General features: G+C 38.9%; 1 protein-coding gene across 5 annotated transcripts in view; it reads left to right on the top strand.

The window, feature by feature from the left end:
* thw (thawb) overlaps positions 1 to 27,115 on the top strand; it is a 305,735-nt gene that overhangs the window by 269,447 nt on the left and 9,173 nt on the right. For all 5 annotated transcript variants that reach the window (XM_065222342.1, XM_065222343.1, XM_065222341.1 and 2 more), the window contains exon 5: positions 24,991 to 27,076. In XM_065222342.1, the coding sequence (XP_065078414.1) occupies positions 24,991 to 27,076 (2,086 nt within the window). The remainder of the gene's footprint in view (positions 1 to 24,990; positions 27,077 to 27,115) is intronic.

Genomic DNA, 27,115 nt, shown 5'->3' with positions numbered 1-27,115 from the left:
TCAGTTAGTTTTATTGAGATATTCGCTTTTGAATGTATATGAGCATTTTGTATATACAAATTTCAACTACGTCTCCTATATTCAAACAAAAGCGCCAGCCCGTGTAACGTCAAAAAGAGCTAAAACATTCAGAGAGTGGTTATCGCATCAAAATAAACCTGGATGTTAGCCTGTGGAAAATATGAACTTTTATTTTTAGTTGTAATCTAGTTGATACGTTGCATAAGGTGCCTGTATGTTGTTGCATTATACGAGCAGAATGCATATAATTAATTAATATCTCCATAATACTAACTTGAATCGTGATTTTGTCTTTGGCAAAGTTGATCCTTATAGTTTAAACTACGTGTGCTGAAATTCTGAGCTTAATCGAGTTTGCTGGACCAGTTCTATGCACGAAATATACAGACATGTTTTCCTCTGTGAACAATTAACGGAAAATAGATTATACGTAGTTTCCGATAGATGTCACCGTAAATAAGAGCAGTGACATCTGATGGAACATGAATGCAGATGCTTGACAAAATGATTTATTGTGGTGATTCCTCTCACCCAAAGGACGACTGTCCTATGATGGAAGATCCTAAGAAACTTAAATTTTCAAATTGTGGTGAGAACCACAAATCCAATTTTTGGGAATATAAGACTCGCAAAGTGATCCTAAAATCTCGTTCTAAGTGGCAGGTAGGAAACGCTCCAAGTTTCCCGACTAGGTAATTCCTCTGCTGTTAACAACGGTCATCGAGGAACAAATTCTAAATTCGTACCCGTAGGTAGAAATATCACCTCTGCTTCAAATTCTCCATCTATAGCTGCTCCTTTCGCTGTAACAATGTTCAGCGAGTAGATGGAGCTACTATAGTGCTATTGCAACAGGTAGAAATCAAAATACTAGCCAACATAATTCTAACGGAAATTTTGATAATCTTGACTTAGGAAGCATTACTGCTCCTAAAGTGGAATTTTAACAGAAAAGATTAATTGATGTGATTACTGATATGATTAATTGAAATAATTACTGATATGCTAAAGTTTTTCATGGTATTCAAACTGGAATAAAATTTGCAAACATTGTGAGTGTTCACGTTTCAGTGTCGAGTAATTTTTAGAATATCGTGTAGAGTACTCGTTATTATGTTGAAAAATCATGGCAAGTAATGTTCGTGTATGTGTACAGTTTTTCTCCGTCAGTAAATCTCCCTGGTAGGCCAGAGTAGAGTAGCCTACAGTATTACGCAGCCATCCACCCACCGTAGTCTACAAAACCCACCACCAGATGGAGTAAAAGCAGCATTTAGGCGGCCATGAGAGGTGACGACAAAAAATGCCATTACAAACGGCATAACGGACACGGTGACTGGCGATGAAAAACGAATGGCCTGGGTCACTAACCAATAGTCAAAGGACAGTGACCCAAAGAACGTATTTCTAGGCTACATACACCGATCAGGTCGATCATCAAATAACCATCAAGGTAAACGGTCGATAGTCTCTGGTGAAATATAAGAAACATTACTGTGACAGAAGATAGTTGAAGATAGTAAGAGGAAAGTGGAAAAGAGTGAGAGGAAAAAACGGACAGCAGGACCCCGCTGTTAATTTTAAACAGAACCGCTGAGGTACACCTGGTAGACGTACCGGTAGGCTACGCCAGTCCCCAGCCAAGTAAGAACAATTCCGGCACGAACCGCCGAAGCCGAGTCCGTCAACACACACGGTGGCCCAGCCAGCATAAAAAGTGGAATAGCGCGCGAAGGAGATTTCCAACGCCGCCGAAGGAGAGAAGGAAGAAGGTGGAACGTGGAGCCGAGTGAAGCAGTCGTCGAGGAAACGTGGTGGTGGATCTGCAAGGGGCCCCGAAGAAGAAGGGAAAGACAACAGAAACAGGTCAGATAGAAATTAAGAAAGTGGGAGAGTCACATACGTAGGGAGGAATAGACGTGTTAGTATAATCCGACAATAAAAAGTGGTTATTTTGAATATTGAAGTGCTGTAGGAGTTTTTGCTGTATCCAGTGCGACCATTCCTTGCCACGTGGAACCTAGTTCGGTAAGCGTGCCGACCCTGAGGCCATTGTAGTCAGGGATTCTCAGGATCGCTCCCAACTGAGGTAGTAAGCACTTACAACATTATCGTCATGACTTTGAAATTCAGTAATGGATTTTAAATCATTGAATTTTTGAATTGGAATGCTCGATCGAAGAAGAGCTTTTAACTTTTTGAGAGTTCATAACATGCATATTGCCGTTATAACTAAAACGTTCATTAACCCTAACCATAAGGTTAAAGGGGACGATAATTATTCCATTTATCGAAGTGATCGGCTTCATGGACCGTGGCGTTGCCATTATTGTTCATAGACGTATCAAACATCAAATTCTTTCTTCATTTTTTGAAACCAAAGCTTTTGAAACTTTGGGAGTTTCTGTTGAAACAAAATTTGACCAACTAACGTTAATAGCTGCCTATTTGCCATTCCAATGCGTAGGCCAGCAAGATAATTTTCTCAAGGGTGACGTTCAGAAACTTACCCGTCATAGGTCTAAATTCTTTATTATTGGTGATTTTAATACAAAACATCGCTCATTGAATAATGCTCAAAGCTATTCCAATGGTAATAGAGCATTTCCAGCCCAAAACGCAAACCGGTTGGTCATGAGTGTTTCCGATTTGAATGAAACATTTCTCACGTGTTCGCTGCTACTAATGGTTGCATTTTTCATTTAAATATGATTTTTTCCTCCAGAGTAACTTTTAAAAAGGGCGTATAAAAAAATGGATTATTTTTTTTTCAAAAAATCATAAATTGAAAACTATTGATCTGATCAAAACGGCATATGAGAAGAAGTTTTAGGTAGTTAAATTATCTTTGCGGAAAAAAATACACTGAAAGAAAAACTTAGTAAATTAGTATTTAAAAAACGTAAAACGATGATTATCTCAAAACACCTCCCCTTCGATCTTTATAATTTTTTTTTTCATGAAAACTGAAAAAATGCTTTAATATTTGGTAAAGAGTATATGCTGGTAACTTTCTTAAATTTTTTTTTATAATTTTTGAAATTTTTGTTGGTTTTTACAAGTTGGTGAAATTGCATATTTTTTAGTAAAATAGTAATTTATTTAGATTCTACGCATAATTTTCAAAAACATTGCATATAGAAACTTTTTTCCTAAGTCCAGCCGTTCTCAAGTTAATGCAATTTAAAAAAAAATAATTATAATAATTTTCTACATTTTGGGCCATTTTCAAATGTTAGTCGTGATGTCCAGCAACGAGATGTTTTTCCATGAATATATATTAAAAAACAGACAATTCATTCTCAAATATGGTAGCTGTCCGACTTACCCGTTTCTATTTAGACGCAGCGGAAAAGAAACAAGTTTATAAGTAAATACTCTCAAATATAACCAAATAATCAACAAACCCACTCATGTGCCTTTTTTCTGTCCTCTATTAGTTGTATACCTGTATAGAATTGTGTATGTCATAACAGAGGCTCAAAACATAAACAGGTAAACAAATATGTTATTAAACCTGTAATTGAGATAAATTCTCTAGTTACTTCTCTGACGTATACCATATTGTGCCTTAAGGGGGTATTCCCAATCTTTTGCCTTTTTTCGGCCTGTTTTTCAATTAATTTTTTTTCAAGGAAAATGAATAGTAATGCGCCTAACTCTTTGGGATTCTTGTTTATTGAACATTAAAGTTTACAAATAATTTTTTTTCGACATAAAAAAAGACATTATTGACGTCACAAAATGGCGACAAACAGACCCCTGTTCGCCGCAAACGCCTGGACGGGCGAAGACTTTTCTCTGGAACGGCTTCATCTGAAACAGATTTCGTGATGAAATAATAATCTGCATAAGATTCTCTGGAGCTTCTCCCGTTGGCAGCAAAAAATCTTGCAAATTAACAAAATGGCGGCCATATGAAAAAACAGGCGATTTTTAGCCCGCTTTTTTGCAACTTTAAGGTGCTTCAAACAATGTTAAATGTTAATATTTTTGGCTGAAAGTGGGAGAAGCTCCAAAGAATTTAATAAGGAACAAAATGCAAGTCAATATCTCTTATAGTTTCTGAGAAAAATCTTCGCCCGATAAAAAAATGTGGTTTCGAGAAAAACGCGTTTAAAGTTTTGACTTTAGTTAAAACCATTTGGGGGTTCTTACCATTAGTCAGCTATGCCTGGACACCGAATTCGCTGATCGGAAAACGGCTTGGGGGGATGAAAGTACACTGGAGTCGCTTTTTACGCGGTTTTTTTTTACACGGTTTTTTTTTACGCGGTTTTTTTTTACGCGGTTTTTTTTTACGCGGATTTCGGAATTTACGCGGTTTTTTTTTACGCGAATTCCGGAATTTACGCGGTTTTTTTTTACGCGGATTTTGGTTTTTTTTTTACGCGGATTTCAGAATTTACGCGGTATATCGCTTTTTACGCGTTTTTTTCTTACACGGTCTTTTTTTACTCGGTTTTTTTTTACGCGGATTTCGGAATTTACGCGGTTTTTTTTTACGCGGATTCCGGAATTTAAACGGTTTTTTTTACGCGGTTTTTTTTTACGCGGGACGTATCACCCGCGTAAAAAGCGACTCCAGTGTATATAGTCTAAAGTACAAAAAAACGTGAAAAAAAAAAATTTGATTTTTTGAAAAAAAAGATCGGGAATACCCCCTTAAGAGCTCATCCCGCGATATCACAACTACATAAAAAGGCACCCCGTGGAGGCTTCTTACACTCACACTTAAAAAAGTTTGATTTAATCAATTGTACCTAATGAAGATAGGTATAACGGAATTTGACACGGAATTTGATCCAATTTTTAAGAAAGTGAAACCAATTCCTGGAACTCGAAAATATCATTGCTATATTCCAGTTTCAAACAACCAAATTGCAGTAAAAATATTCGCTAATTCAAACGATACACCCAAATTATTCAATGTACACTGGAGTCGCTGTTTACGCGATTTTTTTTTACACGGTTTTTTTTACGCGGATTTCGGAATTTACGCGGTTTTTTTTTACGCGGATTCCGGAATTTACGCGGTTTTTTTATACGCGGATTTTGTTTTTTTTAACGCGGATTTCAGAATAATTATCGCTTTTTACGCGGTTTTTTCTTACACGGTCTTTTTTTACGCGGTTTTTTTTTACGCGGATTTCGGAATTTACGCGGTTTTTTTTTACGCGGATTCCGGAATTTACGCGGTTTTTTTTCACGCGGTTTTTTTTTACGCGGGACGTATCACCCGCGTAAAAAGCGACTCCAGTGTATTCAAATAATATGAATTGTAAAATAAAATAATAAATATATACTGTTTTTTATCTCAACAAATCTTTCATTTGACCACATCAACGTGCTTCTCTTCCGCTGCCTCTAGATAGAAACGGGTAAGTCTGACAGCTACCATATCTGAGAATGAATTGTTTGTTTTTTAATATACAATCATGAAATAAAATCTCGTTGCTAGACATCTCGACGAACATTTGAAAATGGCCTAAAATGTTGAAAATAGTTATAATTATATTTTTTAATTTGCATTAATTTGAGAACGGCTGGACTTAGGAAAAAAGTTTCTATATGCAAAGTTATCGAAAATTATGCGTAGAATCCAAATAAATTGTTATTTTTCAAAAAAATGTGCATTTTCATCAACTTGTAAAAATCAACAAAAATTTAAAAAATTATAGATTTATTTTTAAGGAAGGTACCAGCATACACTTTTCACGAAATTTAAGGGTATTTCATCAATTTTCTTGAAAAAAAAAATTATAAAGATCGAAGGGGGGGTGTTTTGAGATAATCATCGTTTTACGTTTTTTAAATACTAATTTGCGAAGTTTTTTCTTTCAGTGTATTTAGCAAAGATAATTTAATTACCTAAAACTTCTTTTCATATGCCGTTTTGATCAGATCAATAGTTTTCAAGTTATGATTTTTTGAAAAAAAAATAATCAATTTTTTTATACGCCTTTTTCAAAAGTTACTCTGGAGGAAAAAATCATATTTAAATGAAAAATGCAACCACTAGTAGCAGCGAACACGTGAGCAATGTTTCATTCAAATCAGAAGGGGTCGAGACAAAATTGACATTTTTTTTTAACGATTTGAGCTAGAAATGCTCAATATTCTGTTTAATGATTGTTCTGCAGCCCAACATGCTTTTCTTCAACAAGAAGTCCCTCAACTATTGATTTGGTCTTAACTGATTCATGTCAACTTTGTAGCCAATTGGTTACCCATGCTGACTTCGGTTCTGATCACCTTCCATTAACTTTTGAAATGTCTCAAGAAATAATTTGTAATCCCAACAGCTCTACTTTCAATTACCATAGAGCTGATTGGGAACAATATCGAACATTTATGGAATATAGATCTGATTCAAACATTCATTTGCAAACCAGAGATGATGTAAACTATGCTCTTGAATCTCTGATTTAAAGTGATTCTCTGCCTGATTTTTTGAAAAGATAATTTTAATTAGAATGATGCTTCACATCAATACGAACTAAGCATTCGACAGAGTTTGGCTTGCAGGAATGCTATATTTAAAAAGTTTAATTTTCCACTCTATATTATGAAATTAATTCAAAACTATTTAACTAACAGAACTCTGCAGGTAAATTATCAAAATTCCAAATCTTAACGACTATCTGTTAGACCATGAGTTCCTCAGGGTAGCATTATTGGGCCTATATTGTAAAACTTTTTCACTTCGGATCTTCCTGATTTGCCTCAGGGTTGCCACAAATCTTTGTTTGCCGATGACACAAGCATTTCTGCTAAAGGAAGAAGTCTTCGTGTTATTTGCAGCAGACTGCAGAAAAGTTTAGATAGGGGAAATGGATGCAATGTTGGCCTAAATGCCCCTAATTTGTACCCATACATAAATTCAGCAGTCGACTAAATTTTCAAATCAAATTTTCGCTAAAAATTTGCTATTTATCAATTTTATCTAGATGAACGCGTCATTGGCACGGTACTAATGGATATTCTTGGTCACTATTAAAAATTTAGGCGATTGCTGAATGTATGTATGGGCCCAAATGAGGGACATTACATCCATTTCCCCTACTTCATAATTTCTGAATATGATGGAATAATACGACATGCACTAAACTAAGGACACGGGATATACAATAGATCAAATTGCTGGTCGCAGTGCACACTGGGCCAGAAATGCAATCTAGCGGAGCAAAATTAATAACTCTGAAACGAAGCATTTCCGCTGCTTGGTGTCTTGGGTAAAGCTTCTCATCATAATAAGGATAATATAATATCCATAAACAAATAGTTCAAAACTCTTCCGCAAAGATGGCGTCCCAATATAACTTATTTCTCTGAGGTTTTGGAGACTTGATGTCTCCGGCAAAGTTGTTTGCCTTGACAAAATAAACAACTCTTTTCAAGACGCTAAATTTCCACAGACTACTGGTTCCGAGTTATATGGAGTTAAAGATAAAAATGTCGAACACATGTTTTTTTCTTTCTGTTGCGGTTTTTTGCTGACAACCATGTAATGTTTTATTTTTATCTTATGCAAATGCATTAAATACAAAACTTTTGTGAAGAAATATACTGGTTTAAGCTTCAAATTTTAAAGATATTGTTGAAAAACCGAAAAAAGCAACAATTTTTGAACTTTAATATCTCCCAAAGTTGGAGTGACCCCGGCGTAGTGGTTAACATCCATACCTCTCACGCCAAAGTCACGTCAAATCTCACCCCGAACAAGTCAAGAATTACCCAAGAGTGTTAAAGTGACTATAAAAAAATCTCCCAAAGCGCAAAAAATCGCAACCTGACATTTCCAGCAAAAATTAAGCAATACTCGATAAACAAAATATCAAAATTTGAGAGAGGTATATTTTGGTGTTTTTGAGATTTCATCATTTTAATGGAGCATGTATTTTTTCTATAACTTTTTGACGTAGAACTACGTCTTTGTCGACTATATTGGGGTGCAAATCAAAAAATATGTGTGGTAAAATAGTGTTAGGTTTTGAACACTTGTAACTTTGTCATTTATAAATTAAAGTAAAATCAAAGTACGCCATTCGATAGGATATTAAATTACAAATCTGCTGAAATATTTTTCAATTTTCCATAAAACAAACTTTTGAAAAATGTACTAATGATAATATAATCACTGTTTTCATGAAATTACCGTTTTTCCCAAACCCAGTCATCATAATCGAGTACCACTTGGCTACATATCATTCTGCTTGAACCTGAAAAGATGTAAACAGCTCTGCTGTCGTGCCTTTGCTCATTACCGCTTCGGACGGCGTTGCACTGCATTATGAAGCAGGAGCAAGTCAGCGGTTAAAGGTGTTCTCACGGCATGATCACCTTGACAACCAGCGATGGAGTGGAAGGAAACTTGGGTCCCGTTCAACTAACGGGCTGTTCATTAACTACGTATGCAGTTTAGAGGGGGTGGGGCAAGAATCCCTAAAAACTGTCTACGTAGTTAATTAACTGCCCCTAATACGAAACGTGGAAAATGTTTCTCTGAGCGGTGTACTTTCCTCCCGACTGTATACGCGAGCGTGACCTCATCGAAACCCATTGCCAATCGGTTATTTCTGTTCTAGATACCGCTAAAGCAACCCATGAAGTTATTGAAGCACACTTGTCACACACCGTTCGAGGTAAATGCTATAGGACTAATTTTAGTCATTATCAAGTTGCTGCAACTTTGTGTGGCAGATGTGTGCTACTTGTGTTGCATACCGTTCTTACGAAACGCTACCTCTACTTCTTCTGGACCACCACTATGACCAGCGAGACGCATCGTGCATAGTACTGTGGAAGACCCCGATTTCTCTGTCTCAGTCGAGCTTACTCCAACCTAGTATTCAGCCTCTCCTTTGTCTGACTTCTAGCTGTGTTTCCGGTTTTGCGGTCTCAGCAATAGCCACATCATGTCCATGCATCCATCCTGTCAACTGCCAGCATGAGATATCCGTCTACTACCAGAACGTCGGTGGTATCAATTGTGATGTCGACGATTTTCGCGTAGCTACCTCGGATCTTTGCTACGACATCTTTTTTCTCACGGAGACATGGTTGGATTCACGCACGCTCTCTCGTTAGGTGTTCGGCGACGATTACGAAGTTTTCCGTTGCGATAGGAATGCTGGTAATAGCCAGAAAGCTAAAGGTGGAGGTGTTTTAGTGGCTGTAATTTCTAGGATTAAAGCGAGGTTACTAGAAAAGAATGCTTGGATATGCTTAGAGCAAGTGTGGCCGATCGTATCTTGTTTCTCTGTCAGGTGTACTTTCCTCCCGACCGTATACGCGAGCGTGACCTCATCGAAAACCATTGTCAGTCGGTTTTCTCTGTTCTAGATACCGCTAAAGCAACCGATGAAGTTATTGTGTTTGGTGACTTCACAATCCGGGGATTTCATGGAAAAAAAACGCAATGGCTTCCTCTAAGGCTTGTACTCGAAAAAAATGCACCATTTTTATCCGTGTGTAACTTTTTTATCCGTGGGTAAAAATTGATGAAAATCTGGGTATAACTAGTTTGGAGTAAATTTTTTACATGTGCAAAATTTCATCGTTATTGAGATGTCATCGAAACAAGAAGAAAATCGCCGGAGAATTTTGCGCGCTGTCATGGAAAATCCTACTGCGACCATGAGATTGATCGGAAGACAACTGGGAATCACCCATACAACTGTGGCTCGGGTGGTAAAATCGTTTAAGGAGTCCCAGACGACCGAGCGGCGGGCTGGAAGTAGAAGAAAATCGATGACAGCTGACCCTGTGAAGGCCCGGAAGGTGTTGGATTATTTCAAGCGTAATCCGAACCTTTCGATTCACTACGCGGCTCTGAAGGCAAAGTGTTCCACCTGGTTCGTTCAGCAAACCATGAAACGAGCTGGGCTTCGTGTATTCAAGGTCCAGAAGGCACCGAACCAGCGTGATCAACAAAACACGGCGGCCAAATCCCGCGCATGGAAGCTATATCGAGAGTGGTTAACGAAACCGATGTGTGTGGTTATGGATGACGAAACCTACATCAAGGCAGACGCAAAGCAGGGGCTGGAGTTCTACGTTGCCAAATCACGGTTTGATGTTCCGGAAGACATAAGGAAGAAGAAAGTGGACAAATTCGCAAAAAAATACTTGCTCTGGCAGGCCATATGCCAATGCGGTACACTGAGTAAACCGTACATCACAATGGGTACCATCAACAGCGAAATTTACCGCACCGAGTGCCTCCAGAAGCGTCTGTTACCCTTCCTGCGGTTCCACGGAGGCGAGACATTATTTTGGCTGGACCTGGCATCATGCCATTACGCGCGATCGACGTTGGATTGGAACAGAGACAATAACGTTGTTTTTGTACCAAAAACCGCCACCCCCCAAATTCACCAGAGATTCGTCCGGTGGAAAGATTTTGGGCCATAATGAAGGCCAAAGTTCGAAAATCGTCCAAGGTGTTTAAGAACGAGCTGGAGTTGAAGAAAGAATGGATGTAAGTGACCAAAAAGGTCGGCTCCACCATTGCACAAAATGTAATGAGGGGTCTTAAGGGAAAGGTGCGGGCTTTCAGCGATGGAAAAGAAATTGAATAAAGTAATTATGCAAAAACATAATCCATATGTATTAGTTCATTCCCTAAAAGTTTCAAGAAAATCCGACTTAAAATAAATTTTTGGCGAACACTTTTGTCTGGTGCATTTTTTTTTTTCGAGTACAGGCCTTATCCTGATATGGATCACTCTGTCATCCATTCCAACGCTTCACTCCTTCTGGACAATTACAGCTCGGCCACTCTTTCTCAAATCAATCATGTTATTAACCAGAACAACCGCATTGGATCTTTGTTTTGTAACCGCCCAGCACACAGCTCCTTTCTTATGCGAGGCGCCAACTCCTCTGATGAGACTGGATCGGCACCACCCGCTGCTACTGGTGACGTTAAGTACTAACCTGATGCATGATTTTAATATTTCACCTGCCACCTTTCCTACAATTTTGGCATGGCCGACCATGGTATTATCGCTGAGTTACTCTCCAGTTTAGATAACGACGTCTTATTGGACACCGTTAACATTGAGTTCGCTGCTCAAACTATTTCCAATGTCTTGGCATATGTCATTGACATACACGTTCCGAAAAAGATACATCATTATACGACCCATCCACTATGGCATACGAGCGAATTTTGTCGACTGAAATCCAGAAGGACAGCCGCTCTTGGGAAATTCACCAAGCACCGCACACCATCCCTTCAACGTCACTATGTCAGGATCAATCACGATTACTAACGAGTTGCGAAACGGTGCTTTCTTCAGTATCGACGTGGATTGCAGAGAAAGCTTAAGTCCCAAGCCGGTTTTTTTTTCGTGTTGGGTATTTTGATCACTACGAGCAGTACTTAGATCTATTGTGATATATTCCCCGTTTTAATATTGCTTTATCAGCATGTCGTAACACCATTTTATGAAGCGACCGACATAGACTGACCGAAAGCATTTTCCCAGTCAGGTATTACATTTCGAATGAATTGCACTACTTGTCTGGGAACTTAATTCCAAATATCAAAGGGTTCTGTCAGCCCCTTATCCAGAAAAATACGTCTCTTATTGAAGCTTGCTGTACAAGAGCATAGCAGGTGTTCAGAGTCTTCTTTTTCTATGCCACATAATCGACACATGTCATCTTGAAGTTTTCCTATTAGCTGGAAGTGATATATACATGGACAGTGCCCTGTTATTAAACCAGTGCATATACTGAGATCTTTCTTTGATAGTAAAATAATTTTGCTAGTCATTGAAATGCTCGGATTAATAAACCGTTTCGACTGCCTAGCAATGAGAGTGTTGTTCCAATTGGTCTCCACTTTAATTTTTTCCCATTTCTTGAACTCCATTCTAAGAGAGCAAGCAGAAACTCCACAGAATGGTTCTGCCCAAGTAACAATTTTGGTTTTATGAGGGTTCTGTAGACCATGATTTAGACTTGGGCCTGTTCATAAACTACGTAGACAGTTTTTTTTGGGATTCTTGACCCCCCCTCCCCCTGCGTAGACAATTGTCCATACAAAATTTTGAAAATTTGTATGGGCCGTGGATAATTGTCAACCCCCCCCCCCCTAAACTGTCTACGTAGTTTATGGACAGCCCCCTTGTAGAATGCTATAAAACCGCGATAAAACCTGCAATGTTACTTGGGTGGTCCTATAAATTGTTGAGATGATCCAAGCCTAGCTAGTGTGTCGGCTTTCTCATTCCCTTGAATTCCACAGTGATCAGGAAGCCAAAATAGGTTCACTTGGTTTTGGCAGGCCAATTTTTGAAGAGACAGCGCACATTCCCATACAAGTTTACAATTACATGTTGCTGATTTCAAAGCATTTAGTGCTGCTTGGCTATCATACATAATGCAGATATTCGAATGTCTATAATTTCTACGCAAGCAAATTTTAGAACATTCAAGAATTGCTTGGACTTCTGCTTGGAACAGGGGAGGCCAGTAGCCCATAGATATTGAGATATCTATACCTGGACCTGTTACCCCTGCTCCTACACAATTATCCAATCTAGTCCCCCTTTGTCCCAAAAATCGCGATCCGTATCTACTACATTGTAAAGACGATCAAAGTGATATTTTTTCTTCATCCAATCCTCATTTTGTAACACAATAGAATCAATATTGAACATTTTTAGGATGCTCATATGTCCTCTAAGATCACCTTCAAGGAAGTGCTGTGACCGTCGGATCCTTAATGCACTCCTTTCGGCTTCTAATTGAATAAATTGATGCAACGGAAGCATATAAAGTAGAGCATCTAGTGCCATACTTGGTGTGCTACTCATTGCATCAGTTATTGAGAGAGTAGCTAGTTTTTGCAGCCTCCCCAGCTTTTTCTGACCTGATTTTTCATTGGTTTTGGAAGTTTGTCAATGAACAACGTCATGAAGCTAGTCTGCCGTCGTCTATGATACACAATGGTAACGTGGCCTCATGTACGCAAGACATCTGTCAGCTGTTACCTGAATAATTTGCTAGTGTCTTCACGGATGAGAGACGGAGTGAAGACCATGCCCGACTGGCTGCCAGTTACGTATCACTCTCTGGCCAAACCATGAGCATAATTGATATCAATCCCGAGATGTTTTTCAGGGCTTCCGCGAAACTCAAGTCGTCGTACAATCAGGCTTCCAGTGCGCGCGCTACCGTATGCGAAACGCAATACGAATAGTCTCATAGTCATAGCAGTCTCATGCGCAAGAGATTTGTAGCACTCTGTTTCTCTCTTCAGTTTTGTCCCATCTCACATTCTTTGTGTCGCACTGTTTTGTAAGCACAGCACATTTCCGGATGTATGCGTTTCATGAGAACCAGTATCATGCTACGTCGCGTGAGGCGAAGCTCATGCGCTTTTCTCAATGCTAAGCGACGTCTCAATGCGACATCGAAATAACAAACTCAACTGGAAGACCAACTCGTGTTCTTGATGTGGGAAAAGTGTTGTTTTGTTTTGAAAAAGATGGAAAGCGAACTACCTCTTACACTCTTATCGAACATGGAGATGGCTATGACCAACAAAGTTTTTCTAGCGGCAATTCTCGTTGATTAAAGGATTAACTTGAAAAATAGCCCATTCATAACGAACGAAGAAAGAGATGTGGCCTTTGGTAAGCGAAATGTACAATCAAGTTGTGGTTTATTTGCTCGTTAATATGCTTTTTTTTCAATTTCACCGAGGATCCACGGTACTAACAATAGGACTTTTTGGAAATCTGTTGTCGCAAATTGATTGTTTCAATTCAGCATCATGGTGGCTGGTATGAACTATCCTGTGAGCACTGACACATCTGAAGAATTCAGATGCTGGCGTAGTAAGTTTTGTTGATTGACAGGTATTCAATACAATTCCTGAACCAAGAAGCTTAGCAACAATCCGTAATACAGATATGACACAACTTTTTCCTAAATTTATTACATTAACCTTATCCAGCATTTCGTACCTACGTACAGTGTGGTGCCAAGTTGATCGGACAAAGGTCGTTTTCATACAAACTAGCCAAGTTTAACATGTTGTAAATGTGTTCTGTTATGATCAATTGAGCTGAAATTTTGACGCACAACTACATATATGTTGAATTTTACGTGTAAGAAATACCACATTTTTTGAAGCACCTGCTGGAAGGTGACAATTAAATTAAAATTTGTGCATAGCTGATCGGACAAAGGTCAATTAAAAAAGCAAGTTTTGAGTTAAAATTTCAGCTCAATTGATCATAACAGAACGAATCTATAACATGGTTAATTTTTAAGTGTAGACTTGTGTGTATGTAATGAGAAGTCACCACCAACGTTTTTGCAGCAAAGTACACTTCTGCGTTGAAAATAATCCCTTAAAATAGCCAGATCAATCCCTTAAATCAAGCCAGACAAAATACAAATATTAATATTCAGAGTTCTATCATTACTAGCATGTTGATATTATGATCGGTCTTTTTTTTGATTTCGAGAAAAACGAATTTAAAGTTGGCTGTTCAATATTGTGTCTTATGTAATGGGACAAATGCTACTCTAATTTTTCAAATATGGCTGAGAAAGTGAAATGTAGCTGAGGGAATTCTTGATCTCATTTTTTGTTTTTATTTTGCTACTTAGTCCCTTCTGACTTAACGCCGACCATACGATCTTGCCTAGTAGAATGTAGTGCTATTTTACATTCAAAATCGTCCATTTATATTTTTACTGGTTTTTCCACCAAATGAGCTGAAAGCTTCAGAGGCTTCCAAAAAATGTATTTTAGAAGATTTCCGCATAAGGACTTGTTGAAAGACACATAGTTCCAGGGATATTCTGGTATTATTTGGAGTGCTACACACAGAAAAAATATTTTAAAAGTAATAATATTTGACGTAAAATCAATAAGAAATTCATTTTGTTTTGGCTGCAAAAAGAAATCATTATTGTTTCAACAATCCAGTATTTTTGTTTCTAAAAACCCATGGATTGTTAAATCAAAAAGAAAATCTTTTAGAATTTACAAGAGCTTTCATGGTTTTGACGTATGCTGTCAAATTTGGCAGCTGGGTCAACAACAAAAATATGTTTGTTTTTAAAAGAGATTTCTTGTTGAGTCAATCTGACTATTCACGCAGTAGAAATAAAAATGTGTTTATTGATGTAAAAATAATATGGCAATTTTTTTTATGTTTCGTTTTCATTTTGAAACAAAATTGCAGAAATTGTAATTGAATTTCTGCCCCCGGTTCATGAGTTGATGGGTCGATATTTAGGGTCCAGATGTGGGAGCTGCCTTCCTGGCGTCGGGAGCATTGGTACTCAGTACGAAAAACAAGATCGACGGAATAAAATAAAGGAAAAAAAAAAACAGAAAAAATGATTATATTTATCAACTGCAGCTCGAATTGCAGCATACTTACTTAACTCAAGTCTCAAGATTTTCGAAAATCTCGCACTTATTTCCCGAAATTTACAATTAAAAACAATACTTACGTGGAACGCGTAAGTATTTTTATTGTTTACATTTTTGTCCGGGTGAAAACGAGGGAATGGTTGGTAATTATTTTTGCTTTCATGGCCCAGAGAATGGACACAGCAAATAAATGCTAAATTAAAATTAACTATTGTTGGCTTAATAATAGAATATTGTTATTTTTACAATAGTTGCATTTGAAAAGTGGGTGATTAAAACAAAAAGAATCCTATTTTGAATTTATATGAATAAGTATTATTGAAACAACAAAAAGCAATATAATTTCAACTGGAATTGTTTGCTTAAATACAATTAAAGATTTTTTTGGTTCAATGCAAACAATTTTCTGTCCGTGTAACATGCTAACGGTATCCCAACTACCGTAAGGTTGTCATCCACCGCTCACGTAGTCTTCCTTTACCTTCCTTTAGCATCCTTTCGACAAGCAATTGCGTCTTCCTAGGAGCATGACTGGTGATCTTACGGTGATTCCAGTATATCTCTGGAACCATGTGTTGAGCCTGCTTGAATCTATGCTAGAAGATATTTCTGGAGCCATCTAAAAACTTCACCCCATTTCAAAAGCCACATGCGAAAAGGGCACACAAGTCTTCTGTGAACAAACCCTTGCAGTTCCTTCTCTCGTCACCCGACAACATCACATATGATGGGACCGCGAGAGTCAATGCATGCGAAACAGCGCACGGCGATGGCACCCTGAGAGAGCGCATTGAGATGTTTCAATGAAACAGTCGCATGTGATCGAATACATGCGTCGCATTGAGAGATCAATGCGATGAGACAAAAAATTGAAACGCTCGAATTTGTTGAGAGCGTGTAGCTTGTCGCGCGCATCGGTTCTGGTATCTCTTTTGTACTATTAATGTAGCACACCATGGATTTGAGAGTCATGCGACGCTCCGTCTCACAGCTCGCTGTCGCATTTGTGTACGCGTGAGATTTCCGGAAGCTTGCGTACAATCCGGGTCCTGACGGAATTCCATCGGCGTTCCTCTCCACTGCTGCACGTTTTTTTTTACAATCCATGGACGTCAGCGTTTTCCCATCCTATTGGAAGCTAGCGCACATGTTTCCGGTACACAAAAAAGGCAGCATTCAGGACGTTGGCAACTACCGTGGCATCACTTCGCTTAGAACTGTTGCTCAATTGTTCAAACTCGTTGTTATGGAACCGTTACTCACTCACTGTAAGCCGTATATTAGTATCGACCAGCATAGTTTCATGACTGGTCGCTCCACTGCCACTAACTTGCTGTGCCTTACGTCCTACATCTCTAACAGTATATCGGATCGTGCTCAGACGGATGTTATTTATACTGACTTATCTGCAGCCTTAGATAAATTTAATCACCGCATATATATCGCAAAACTGGACAGGCTTGGTATCCACGGCTGCCTTTTGCTATGGTTTCAGTCGTATTTCCCAATCGCTATCTTACTGTACATTGATAATCACCAGTCCCGTATGTTCGCTGCCACGTCCGGCATACCCCAGGGTAGTCACCTGGGACCGCTGATTTCTCTGATTGACTTCAATGACGTGAATCTAGTAATTGCAGAACCACGATTAACTTACGCAGATGAACCTTAAGCTCTTACTTCGAATTCACTCAATTGAAGACTGCTGCTTCCTTCAACGTCAGTTGAATGCTTTTGGTGATTGGTGTATTCTGAATCATATGGAGTTCAACCCGTCCAAATGCTCGGTTATCTCTTTTTCGCGCAAGAAAGAGACTATTACGTTCAAGTTTGTTATGCACTGAAATTGAGCGCGTCAGCCAAATTAAGGACCTAGGTGTGATTCTGTAAACACAACTCTCTTTCAAGCAGCACATCGCGTATGTCGTCGACAAAGCTTCTAGAATTCTAGGGTTTATCTTCAGCATTGCCAAAGACTACACGGATATTTACTGTCTTATATCGTTGTACTGCTACTTGTCGCGCTCCATATTAGAATACTGCTCGGTTGTCTGGACTCCTCACTACAACAACGGTGTCGAAAGAGTTGAGTCTGTTCAGCGACGGTATCTGAGATATGCGCTAGGTAAACTGCCGTGAATTAATCCCTTCCGATTGCCTAGCCACGAAAGTCGTTTACAACTGATCCATCTGGAGCCCCTGTCGGTCCGAAGAGATACAGCAAGGGCATTGCTAATTGCAGATATTTTACAAGGACGTACCGATTGCTCTATTCTCCTTGAGCAACATCAATATTCAGCCCAGAGCCCCATATAGCGAACTAATTATAGCATGTTTAGCGCAATCGGTGGTTTACAGATACTCTTCAATAGGGTCTCCGCACTATTTGACTTTAACCTGACTCGCCAGCTGCTTTTTTCAGGATCAGTTTAGTTTGTCTAGCTATTTTCCTTTTTTACGAGATGACTTTTAACTTATTGATGTTTAGTTTTAGTACTTTTCATGTTTAGTTTAGGTTACATCATTGGGGCTTATAATGCCTGTTGATGTTTAGTCATAAATAAGTAAATAAATAAATGAATTATACTTGTTTGTTGCACTACCACGAAAAAAGCACTTCAAAGGATTCAGAACAAAGTTCTGCAGATGATTTTGAAGTTGCCTCCCTGGTACAGTACTATCGAGGTACATAGAATTTGGAATGTTGAGACTTTAGATCATATACCAAACAAAATAATTAATAGTTGCATGCAAAAATCGCTACAATCTTCAAATGCAACTATTAATCTTTCTTAATCTAGCGCAGTTTAGCACCAAACGGAATGTTATTATTACTGATGGCTTCCAAATTTATTTACCTTTCCGTATGTACCGTAATATTTGATAAAGAGAAACCAATCGTTGAGATATTGTCAAAAGTCTAACACTGCTTCTTGACGCCAAACTCGACCTACGGATTCTAAACTCGGCCTAACGCATTGAAACGCCAATTAATTCACTTCGGCCAATCGGATGAAGATAAAAAATGATTCGGTCGGAGCGCTTCTTTTTTTTTTTTGAATAATGGCTCCCAACCTTCATATCATGCGTTCTCATTGACTTCGTACCGTAGCTTATTAACTAAAGTAAGTATCGTACCAAACACACAATTGACTTGTTAACTCTGAAATCATGGATTTATTTGAAGTTTTCTGCTCGATAGGCCTAAAATGGGTGATTAGGCAGAAGTAGTTCTCTACCCTACTTTTTTGTTTTTTCCTTGATTTGTTTTCCGTCGATCTTGTTTTCAGTCGATCTTGTTTTCAGTCGATCTTGTTTTCCGCGCTGAGCACCAACGCTACCGACGCCAGGGAGGCAGCTCCCTACCTATCGACCCATCAACGCATGACCGGGGACCAACGGCTTTACTTCCCTTCCGATCGCGTGATCAGAGATGTTATGCCTCAGAACATGTGGCGCCGACTGGGATTAAACCCAGGCCTGCTGGAGTGAGAGGAAAGCACGCTTACCACTACACCACCGGCGCCGCTGATTGCTGAATATATGTATTAGTGTGGGTCATCGTTATATGGAAAAACGCAAACTTTACCTCACCAATCAAGAACAACCCTTTTTTGGTTCCATTTGGTGCAAAGTTTGGGGACGATTGGTTTTAGCTCGGCTTTCCGCATTGCGTTTGAAATTTGTGTGGAAATTAGTATGGGAAAACCAACTTTTTTGCATTTTTATCCCTAGAGACCACAGTTTTGCATGAACCATGCAACTAAGTATGTTTAAATATATTCCAGGAAGTGCCTAACAACTTTGTTAAAGAAAGTACGGTGGAAGAATGTATCAAGTTATAACTATTCAAATATTTATGGTTTGAATTAAACACCAAAAACACAGGATTCACCAAAATCCCTTGTTCTGCCAACACTGCCGGTGTACCAATGGGAGGAGTCAGATTCCAAACTGAAATATTTTCGGAGTTTCTTATGAATTATTCAAAAACAATTGCTCTATTTCATATGTGTAGTTGGAGAGGGGGGGGGGGGTAATAATATACCTCGCCCCCTCACTCATATCAATAGAAGTAAGTGAAGTTTCAAACTGAAATAACTTCGGAGTTTCTTATCTTATCGATTTGGTATGTTCAGATGTATTATTTAAAGTGGAGGCGAACCAGCCCAAGGCTGAAAGCCTCCCTAATAAAGTTAAATAATAATAATGTATTATTTAAAAACATTTGCTCTCTCATAAGCGTAGTTAGAGAGCGCGGGGGGGCTTACTATATGCAGTTTTTAAAACGAAAATTGTTGTAATGTAAATATCCACTTGTCCGTTCATTTGTTAGTGAGGAGATGTTGTTTGAATTATTAGTCCAACTGCTAAATTTTTTTTCTATATAAAGCTTTTGTTTGAAATATTAAACTGCCATTCGGGTCCCCCGCATAAAGAAAACACACAAGTAGTCGTGCGTCAAAAACCAAAAACAGGAGAAAACGTAAACTCTCTTCACCAGTTTCGTCTCAGACACAGGTACATTCGGATTTCACTTGTTGGGCTAACTTTAAGTGGGCTACGTTTCAATTGGGTTCCCAAGTCAAACGTCATTTCTAACAGTGCTGGTTCCTTTTTAAAATTTCGACCGCCTTCATGCAAAAACCGGCAAACGAGTGGAGTAATGATACAGATTATTTCAATGCGATACAACGAGTTGCTTCCTTGATGGTTGCCAACGATATGGCTGAATGAGACGTGAAGCTAATTTCTGACTTATCAAGAGATCCACCCGAGACCTATTTCAACCGCAATATTTGCTTCAGGGGATATAACAGCATCGAAAAAAGTACCCTGGAAAATCGTAGAATATATTAAAATGAAATATAATCATTACAATCCAATGACATTTTATATTGCACCAAAAGAGTAGGGAAGAGAATGGGAGTACTCGCTTTACAACTGCTTTTATGAGCAAATGTTTTTGGATAACCCATCCGAACAACTCGAGAGATGGGAAACTCCGAAGTTATTTTAGTCTTTATCTTTACTTTCATTGATATAAGTGAGGACCGGAAAGCATACCGTAAGCCCCCTCCCCCCCCCCCCCCATATTTAACTAAGCCTATTGATTTTTTTTTTTAATAATTCATTTATTTTTCCAGGCTCATTTGCTGTAGCTTTGCGGAGCCGATATTCATTGTTTAGACAACAAAATTACTTAAAACTAACGTTAGTAAAGCGGGGGCCGATTACTCGCGGCTATCTCGAGGTTAGAGGTAACAAATTGTAACAAATGGATGGCAGGTTAGAGATTGTGAACACAAGGTTTGGGGAGCAATGTGCTATTGATCTCGAACTAGGTGACACTCTGATGAAAAAGACAAATATGAGGGTTCACCGATGGGCAGCTAACAACTTGGGAGAACACAAGATGACACTAACTACTAAATCCTCGAATCTATCCGTTTTAAAAACCCATAAATTATATTCAAATAGTCGAGGTCTCGGCTCGCCAAGACATCTCTAACGGGTATCGCGGGTTGTTTTCCTCGGGCCCTGAGGGATGTGGATAACTCAGATCTGGAAACACGGTGTAAGGTACATGACCAAACAACATGCTCGATACCACTGCCAAACGCACATAAATTGCTGCCTGAGAGCCCAATTCGATAGAAATGCCAGTATAACGAGCAGTGATTGGACATAAGCCTTGATATAACACGTATAAAGTCGCGGCTCATATTCACCTGTGGGAGAATAGAATGTAACCATCTTCCCAATTCACCATCATTTCATTTTTGTTGCCAACTGATGAGGACTTGCTGACGAGCAATGGAGAAGAATTCGTTGAAGGCGATTTGTCGCTCAAAAATATCGCCTTCCATAGCGCCCACCTTAGCCAATGAGTCCGCTTTCTCATTACCCGGAATTGAGCAATGAGATGGGACCCAAGCTAAGGTGATAGGAAATACGAGGAGTGCTTCATCGGCCTCATTGAACGAATAGCCTCCAATGAGCTAAGACTATCCGTAAAAATGAAATAATGGTCAGAAGGTAGTGAGGCAATTCGCTCTACTGCGTAAAATATAGTTGCGAGTTCCGCAACGTATACTGAGCATGGTTTCTGCAGTTTATAAGAGGCGCTATGAAATTGATTAAATACACCAAATCCAGTGGAAGCATTTATGGTTGACCCATCTGTGAAAATTCTTTTATCGTTACTTACATGGTGGTACTTGATTGCACAAATTGAGGGAACAACCATCGACCGATGGTGATCTGGTATTCCATGGATTTCTTGCATCATGGTCAGATCAATATTTACAGAGGAACTATAGAAGGCTTGACAGCAATCACGATTGGAGATTAATAAAGAAGGACCAACCTCCAGCGTCATGTACTTATAGTACAAACTCATGAATCTTGTTTGAGGATTTCGGTCGAGCAGCTTCTCAAAGTGTTCTATTACCAAAGGATTCATTACTTCACAACGGATGAGAAACCGGAAAGACAGCTCAGCGAAACGATCTGTCAGTGGGAGAACACTTGCGAGTACTTCGAGGCTCATCGTATGAGTCGAGTGCATACAGCCTAGCGCAATACGAAGGCAACGGTATTGAATCCGTTGCAGCTTAAGGATGTGTGTTTTTGCTGCGGATTGGAAGCAAAAGCTACCGTACTCTAAAACCGAAAGGATGGTTGTTCGGTACAACCTAATCAGATCTTCCGGGTGTGCTCCCCACCAAGTTCCGGTAATTGTACGAAGGCATTTTTGTTTCAGATACGCAATATGTTTTCCCCATGTGCATTTGGAATCGAACCAGACACCTAAATACTTGAAAGAAATACTTTGAGTGATTTTTCTACCCTTTAGTTGAAGCTGTAACTGTGCAGGATGATGCTTCCTAGAAAAAACAACCAACTCAGTTTTCTCCGGAAAGAATTCAATACCCAGCTTCATAGCCCAAGTAGACAAATTGTCTAAGGTATCTTGCAGTGGTCCTTGCAGGCCCTATAACGGATACAACGCCGTCATCTGCAAGCTGCCTTAGCGAGCAATTTTCATCAAGACAACCATCAATGTCTTTTACATAAAAATTATAAAGAAGGGGGCTTAAACATGAGCCCTGGGGGAGACCCATGTAACTAATTCGTGAAGTTGTCGAGTTTCCATGAGAAATGCTCATATATTTCTCAGACAACAAGTTGCTCAAATAGTTGTTCATAATTGGTGAAAGCCCACTATCGTGGAATTTATCCGAAAGGACATCGATACAAACAGAATCAAAAGCCCCCTTAATGTCCAAGAAAATTGAACCCATTTGCTGTTTTTGCGCATAGGCCAGTTGAATTTCAGTTGAAAGCAACACAAGACAGTCGCTCGTTCCTTTGCCTCTCCGAAATCCAAATTGCGTATCTGAAAGTAAACAATTCGACTCGACCCATTGGTCTAGACGAAAAAGAATCATTTTCTCCAACAATTTCCGTATACAGGACAGCATCGCGACGGGACGGTACGAGTTATAATCCGACGCGGGTTTACCGGGTTTTCGAATGGCGATAACACTTACTTGCCTCCAGTCATCCGGAACAATGTTGTGCTCCAGAAATTGATTGAATAAGTTCAACAAGCGTCTCTTCGCGACGTCTGGGAGATTTTTGAGCAAGTTAAACTTGATTCTATCCATTCCTGGAGCTGAGTTGTTACATGATAGGAGAGCAAGTGAGAATTCCACCATCGAAAACGGGGAATCTATTTCGTTACTACCCGACGGACGATCATGAACGTTGGTTTGAACCGACGCCGAATCCGGGCAAACTTTCCACGCGAAGCTGAATATCCAACTGTCTGAGTACTCCTTGTCTTCGTTGACCGGTGATGACGCGTTTCGCATTCTCCTGCCGACATTCCAGAGTGTTCTCATGGAAGTCTCTCGCGACAAACCTTCGACGAACCGACGCCAGTATCCGCGTTTCTTGGCTTTAATCAAGCTCTTAAAAGTTTTCTCGAGGTCGGTGTACCGCTCGAAATCCCCGACCTTACCGTGTCTGCGGAAGCGTTTAAACGCGGCGGACTTCTCGCTGTTTGCGTCGGTGCAATCCTTATCCCACCACGGAGTGAGAGGTCGTTTGCGAACGGAACCACCCGGAACGCGTTTCGTCTGTGCTTGAAGAGCTTGCCCCTAATTTAGGCCCATACATATTAGGATGGATCATCATGATAATTTTTTCAAAACAATTTTTATTTGTTAAATTTGGGTATTTGAGATTTACTGTGCAAAATTTGGGGACGATTGTTTATAATCCGGTTTTCCGCATCGCGTTTGAAATTTGTATGGAAATTAGTATGAAAAAACCTACTTTTTTGCATCTTTATTACTAGGAACCACAGTTTTGCACAAACCACGCATCTAAATAGGTTAAAGTATAGCCCAGGAAGTGCCTAACAACTTTGCTCAAGGATTAGGCCGACATTACATCCATTTGCCCTATATCATGACCTATATCACCTTGGTTAAAATGAAATGTAATTTATTTTAAATTTGAAAAAAATAAAGTGTTAAAAAATCTTCAAGGAAAACGCTATCTTGCCCTGACCTAAAATAACTTTTAAATCACTGTTAAATGTTTCTAGTTGCACGCCTCCAAAGTTGGTACAAATGATATAATTTATATTCCCGAAACAAACTTTTGCTTTTCGAAAACATGACCAATTTTTGTGATTTTTTTTTTTGAGAAAGTTTGATACTAAAAGACCTTTGATATTTATAATGCACGGGCTTCGGAAACCTCAATACGAACTTTTGTCTCACCTTGTGTCAATCTTTGAATCTATCTTTTATTTATTTATGTATTTTTTTTTTCGATTTTCGCTTTTTACACCGCGTAAAAAACAACGTAGTTTTCGAAAACCATATGAAACTCGATATATTATGCACAACAAGTTGCATCTTGTCAGGAATCTAATCAAGTTTTAAAATCCGTCAAGAAAATGGTAGTTGAATTCGTGGTTCCGGAGTTTCCGGGGTTACTCTGGTTTGGCATCCAGCTTGATTGCTCTGTTATAGTTGTAAATACGATACCGATTGGACATCCCTGAAATGTTCTGGTGCCCCTGGGGAAGTGACTAATTCTCGACAAGAATCAAAAACCGACATGCGACCCGCATAAACAATAACCCTAAGAAGCTTTTTTCATCGGATCAACTTGATCTTTTGAGGAAATATTCTTGACTTTATATACTTTCGATTAGGACAATAAAAAAAAATCGATTTTTTAAAAGTTTGCAGGTAGGCGTAGACTACATTGGTAAAACCAAAAAAAAAACTGTCGTGAGTAAAAAAATGCTTAAAATTTCATGAAAATGAAAATATCTGTAAATATTTGCTCATATTCAAACGATTTGTGGAGAGTTGACTGTATCTGCCTCAAGGATTTATCTCGCCGATGGCGACAAACGGATTAATTTGTTCACACGTGCAGTGTATGATAATAATTTATTGGAATTAGAATTTCTTACAATTAAAGATAAATTTAGAATATAATGACATATTGTTATTTTCTATTTTCAGGTGTTTCACATTTGTGACGTAGGCAAGAAAATATCATTTTTGTGTCCAAATGGTACCATTTTCAGACAGTTGGATTTGATTTGCGACTGGTGGTTCAAAGTGGATTGTTCAGCTGCTCCAAACCACTATGCGGAAAGTTCAGAAATGCTTAACCAAGCACAGCGAGCAAGAATTCAAAGTAAACATCCGATTCATCAACCTATTAAGTCTGCCGAACAGTTTTCACTAAACACAAAAAGAAAGCATGCACTTCTGAACGGGCCATTAGAACCGAATCTAGAAGCATTGGCATTGAACAGGCGTATGGACACAAGCTTGGAAGAATCTGACGAAAGTATTGACTTGGAAGATATTTCATTGAAACGAAACAATATTCGCAGAAGCAACACAGTTTCAAAAGTTGAAAAAGACAGTTCTGAAGAAACACAAACTGCAGATGAGACGGCCTCATTCCTCCGCGGTGGAAAAACACTGAACGGATACAGCTATCCAACGCCTGAAAAAAAATTCGCAGCAACTAATTCAAAGTCAGATAGCTATAATTATGACAAACCAGTAAAAAATATAATTAAAAATAACATGAATGTTATGCCGTCAGACCGGTCGGCAAAAGTTTTGGAAAATAATGGCGACAAACAGTTTGGGTCTAAAAATTCATTCAATTTCGATGCCAAGCTATTCATTACGCAACCATCGATAGCTACGACTCCGGTTACGTCTACTACTACAAAACGGCAAATATTAAGAACAACTACTATTTCCTCGGTAAGTCGAGGAAGCACTACACATCAAACAAGTACCTTGAATCAAAAGTCGGATAGCAAATTGTTGACTCCATTCAATAGCTCAAATGTTTTGACACAACCAAGTTTAAACTCTTTTGTCTATACAACTGCGAGAAAACCTAGCACTAACGCGAAGGATAAACCGTTTTACACTCCAACAATTCCAACTGTAACTAACAAAGCAACATCGGAAACTCTACAAGCTATTCCAACATCAGCGACGGTTTCAGGAGCAGCCAAGCACGCGATGGAAATGATGAAGACATTACAGGAACTTGAAATATCTGAAACGATGCTAGTAAACCGTCCTGGCGTTGAAGTGCCACCGTCCTCGGGACCAAATGCACTGCACTCATTGGCTCTTTATTTTGCCAATGATTTAAGTTTAAATGCCACAACAACAATAAGTCCTGTCGAAATACGGCTGAGCACAGAAAATGTGACGATTGAAGAAAAACGACCACCTGTAAGCGCTACTTTGTTGAGTCAAAGGACAATCGATAGATATCAACAACTTTTCAATATAAAAACTCCAAGTACCACAACTGAAAGCCTAGAATTCGAAACTCGCTTCTCTGACGACTCTAGTAACGATTTGGAAGGGCAGTATTCAAGACATCCTGTTTTTGGTGTATCTGGTTCACCACAAATTCGTGAGCTGGCGCAAGTATTTACTCATGCGTTATCAGCTTACTTACAAGACCCAAATACTTTCCGTCGGATTTTATCAGAAATAAGACCAAAAGCACCTCATCAGTTAATAGTATCCAATCATATCGATCAGATCGAAAATGCCAAAAACGAAGATATATCTACAGAAGAGACATCATATTTCTTACCTTTTAATCAAATAACTCCAGCTCCTCGGGCGGCTTTAATTGATGATTTAGAAGTGCTAGATTTCTCAGATGTCACATTACCAACTACAGTTAAGCGTGAAACTACCATTGGGAACGCAGAAACAACTACTGAAATATCCTGGACAACAATAATTAATCCATTGAAAGAAATTGCTAAGTCTAACGATGATGTGAAAAAAACACCTGCTTCCAACCTGATTACTGAAGAGCTAGAAAAAACTGCAGCTGTTTATAGAGAAAAGCAGGTCAAAGGTATCCAAACTTCAGACGATATACCAAAAAATGAGCTAGCAGATGAAGTCAACGAGGAATTAGGAACATTGAAACCCTCAGCTTTTAGAACAGTTGAAAGTCTTGAGGATTTTGATGAAAACATTGGAAATTCAAGCTATGTCGCACCGCATCAAGAATTTTATTCAGCACCGACAATCACACCCTATGGTAAGGACCTGCTAATATTATAATTATAACGAATGCCTA

The sequence above is a fragment of the Ochlerotatus camptorhynchus genome, unplaced genomic scaffold, assembly GCF_037179485.1.
Source record: "Ochlerotatus camptorhynchus isolate MF236.1 unplaced genomic scaffold, CSIRO-AGI_Acam_v1.1 ptg000166l, whole genome shotgun sequence".
Lineage (NCBI taxonomy): Eukaryota > Metazoa > Arthropoda > Insecta > Diptera > Culicidae > Ochlerotatus > Ochlerotatus camptorhynchus.
This window is presented reverse-complemented; position numbering and strand designations above follow the sequence as displayed.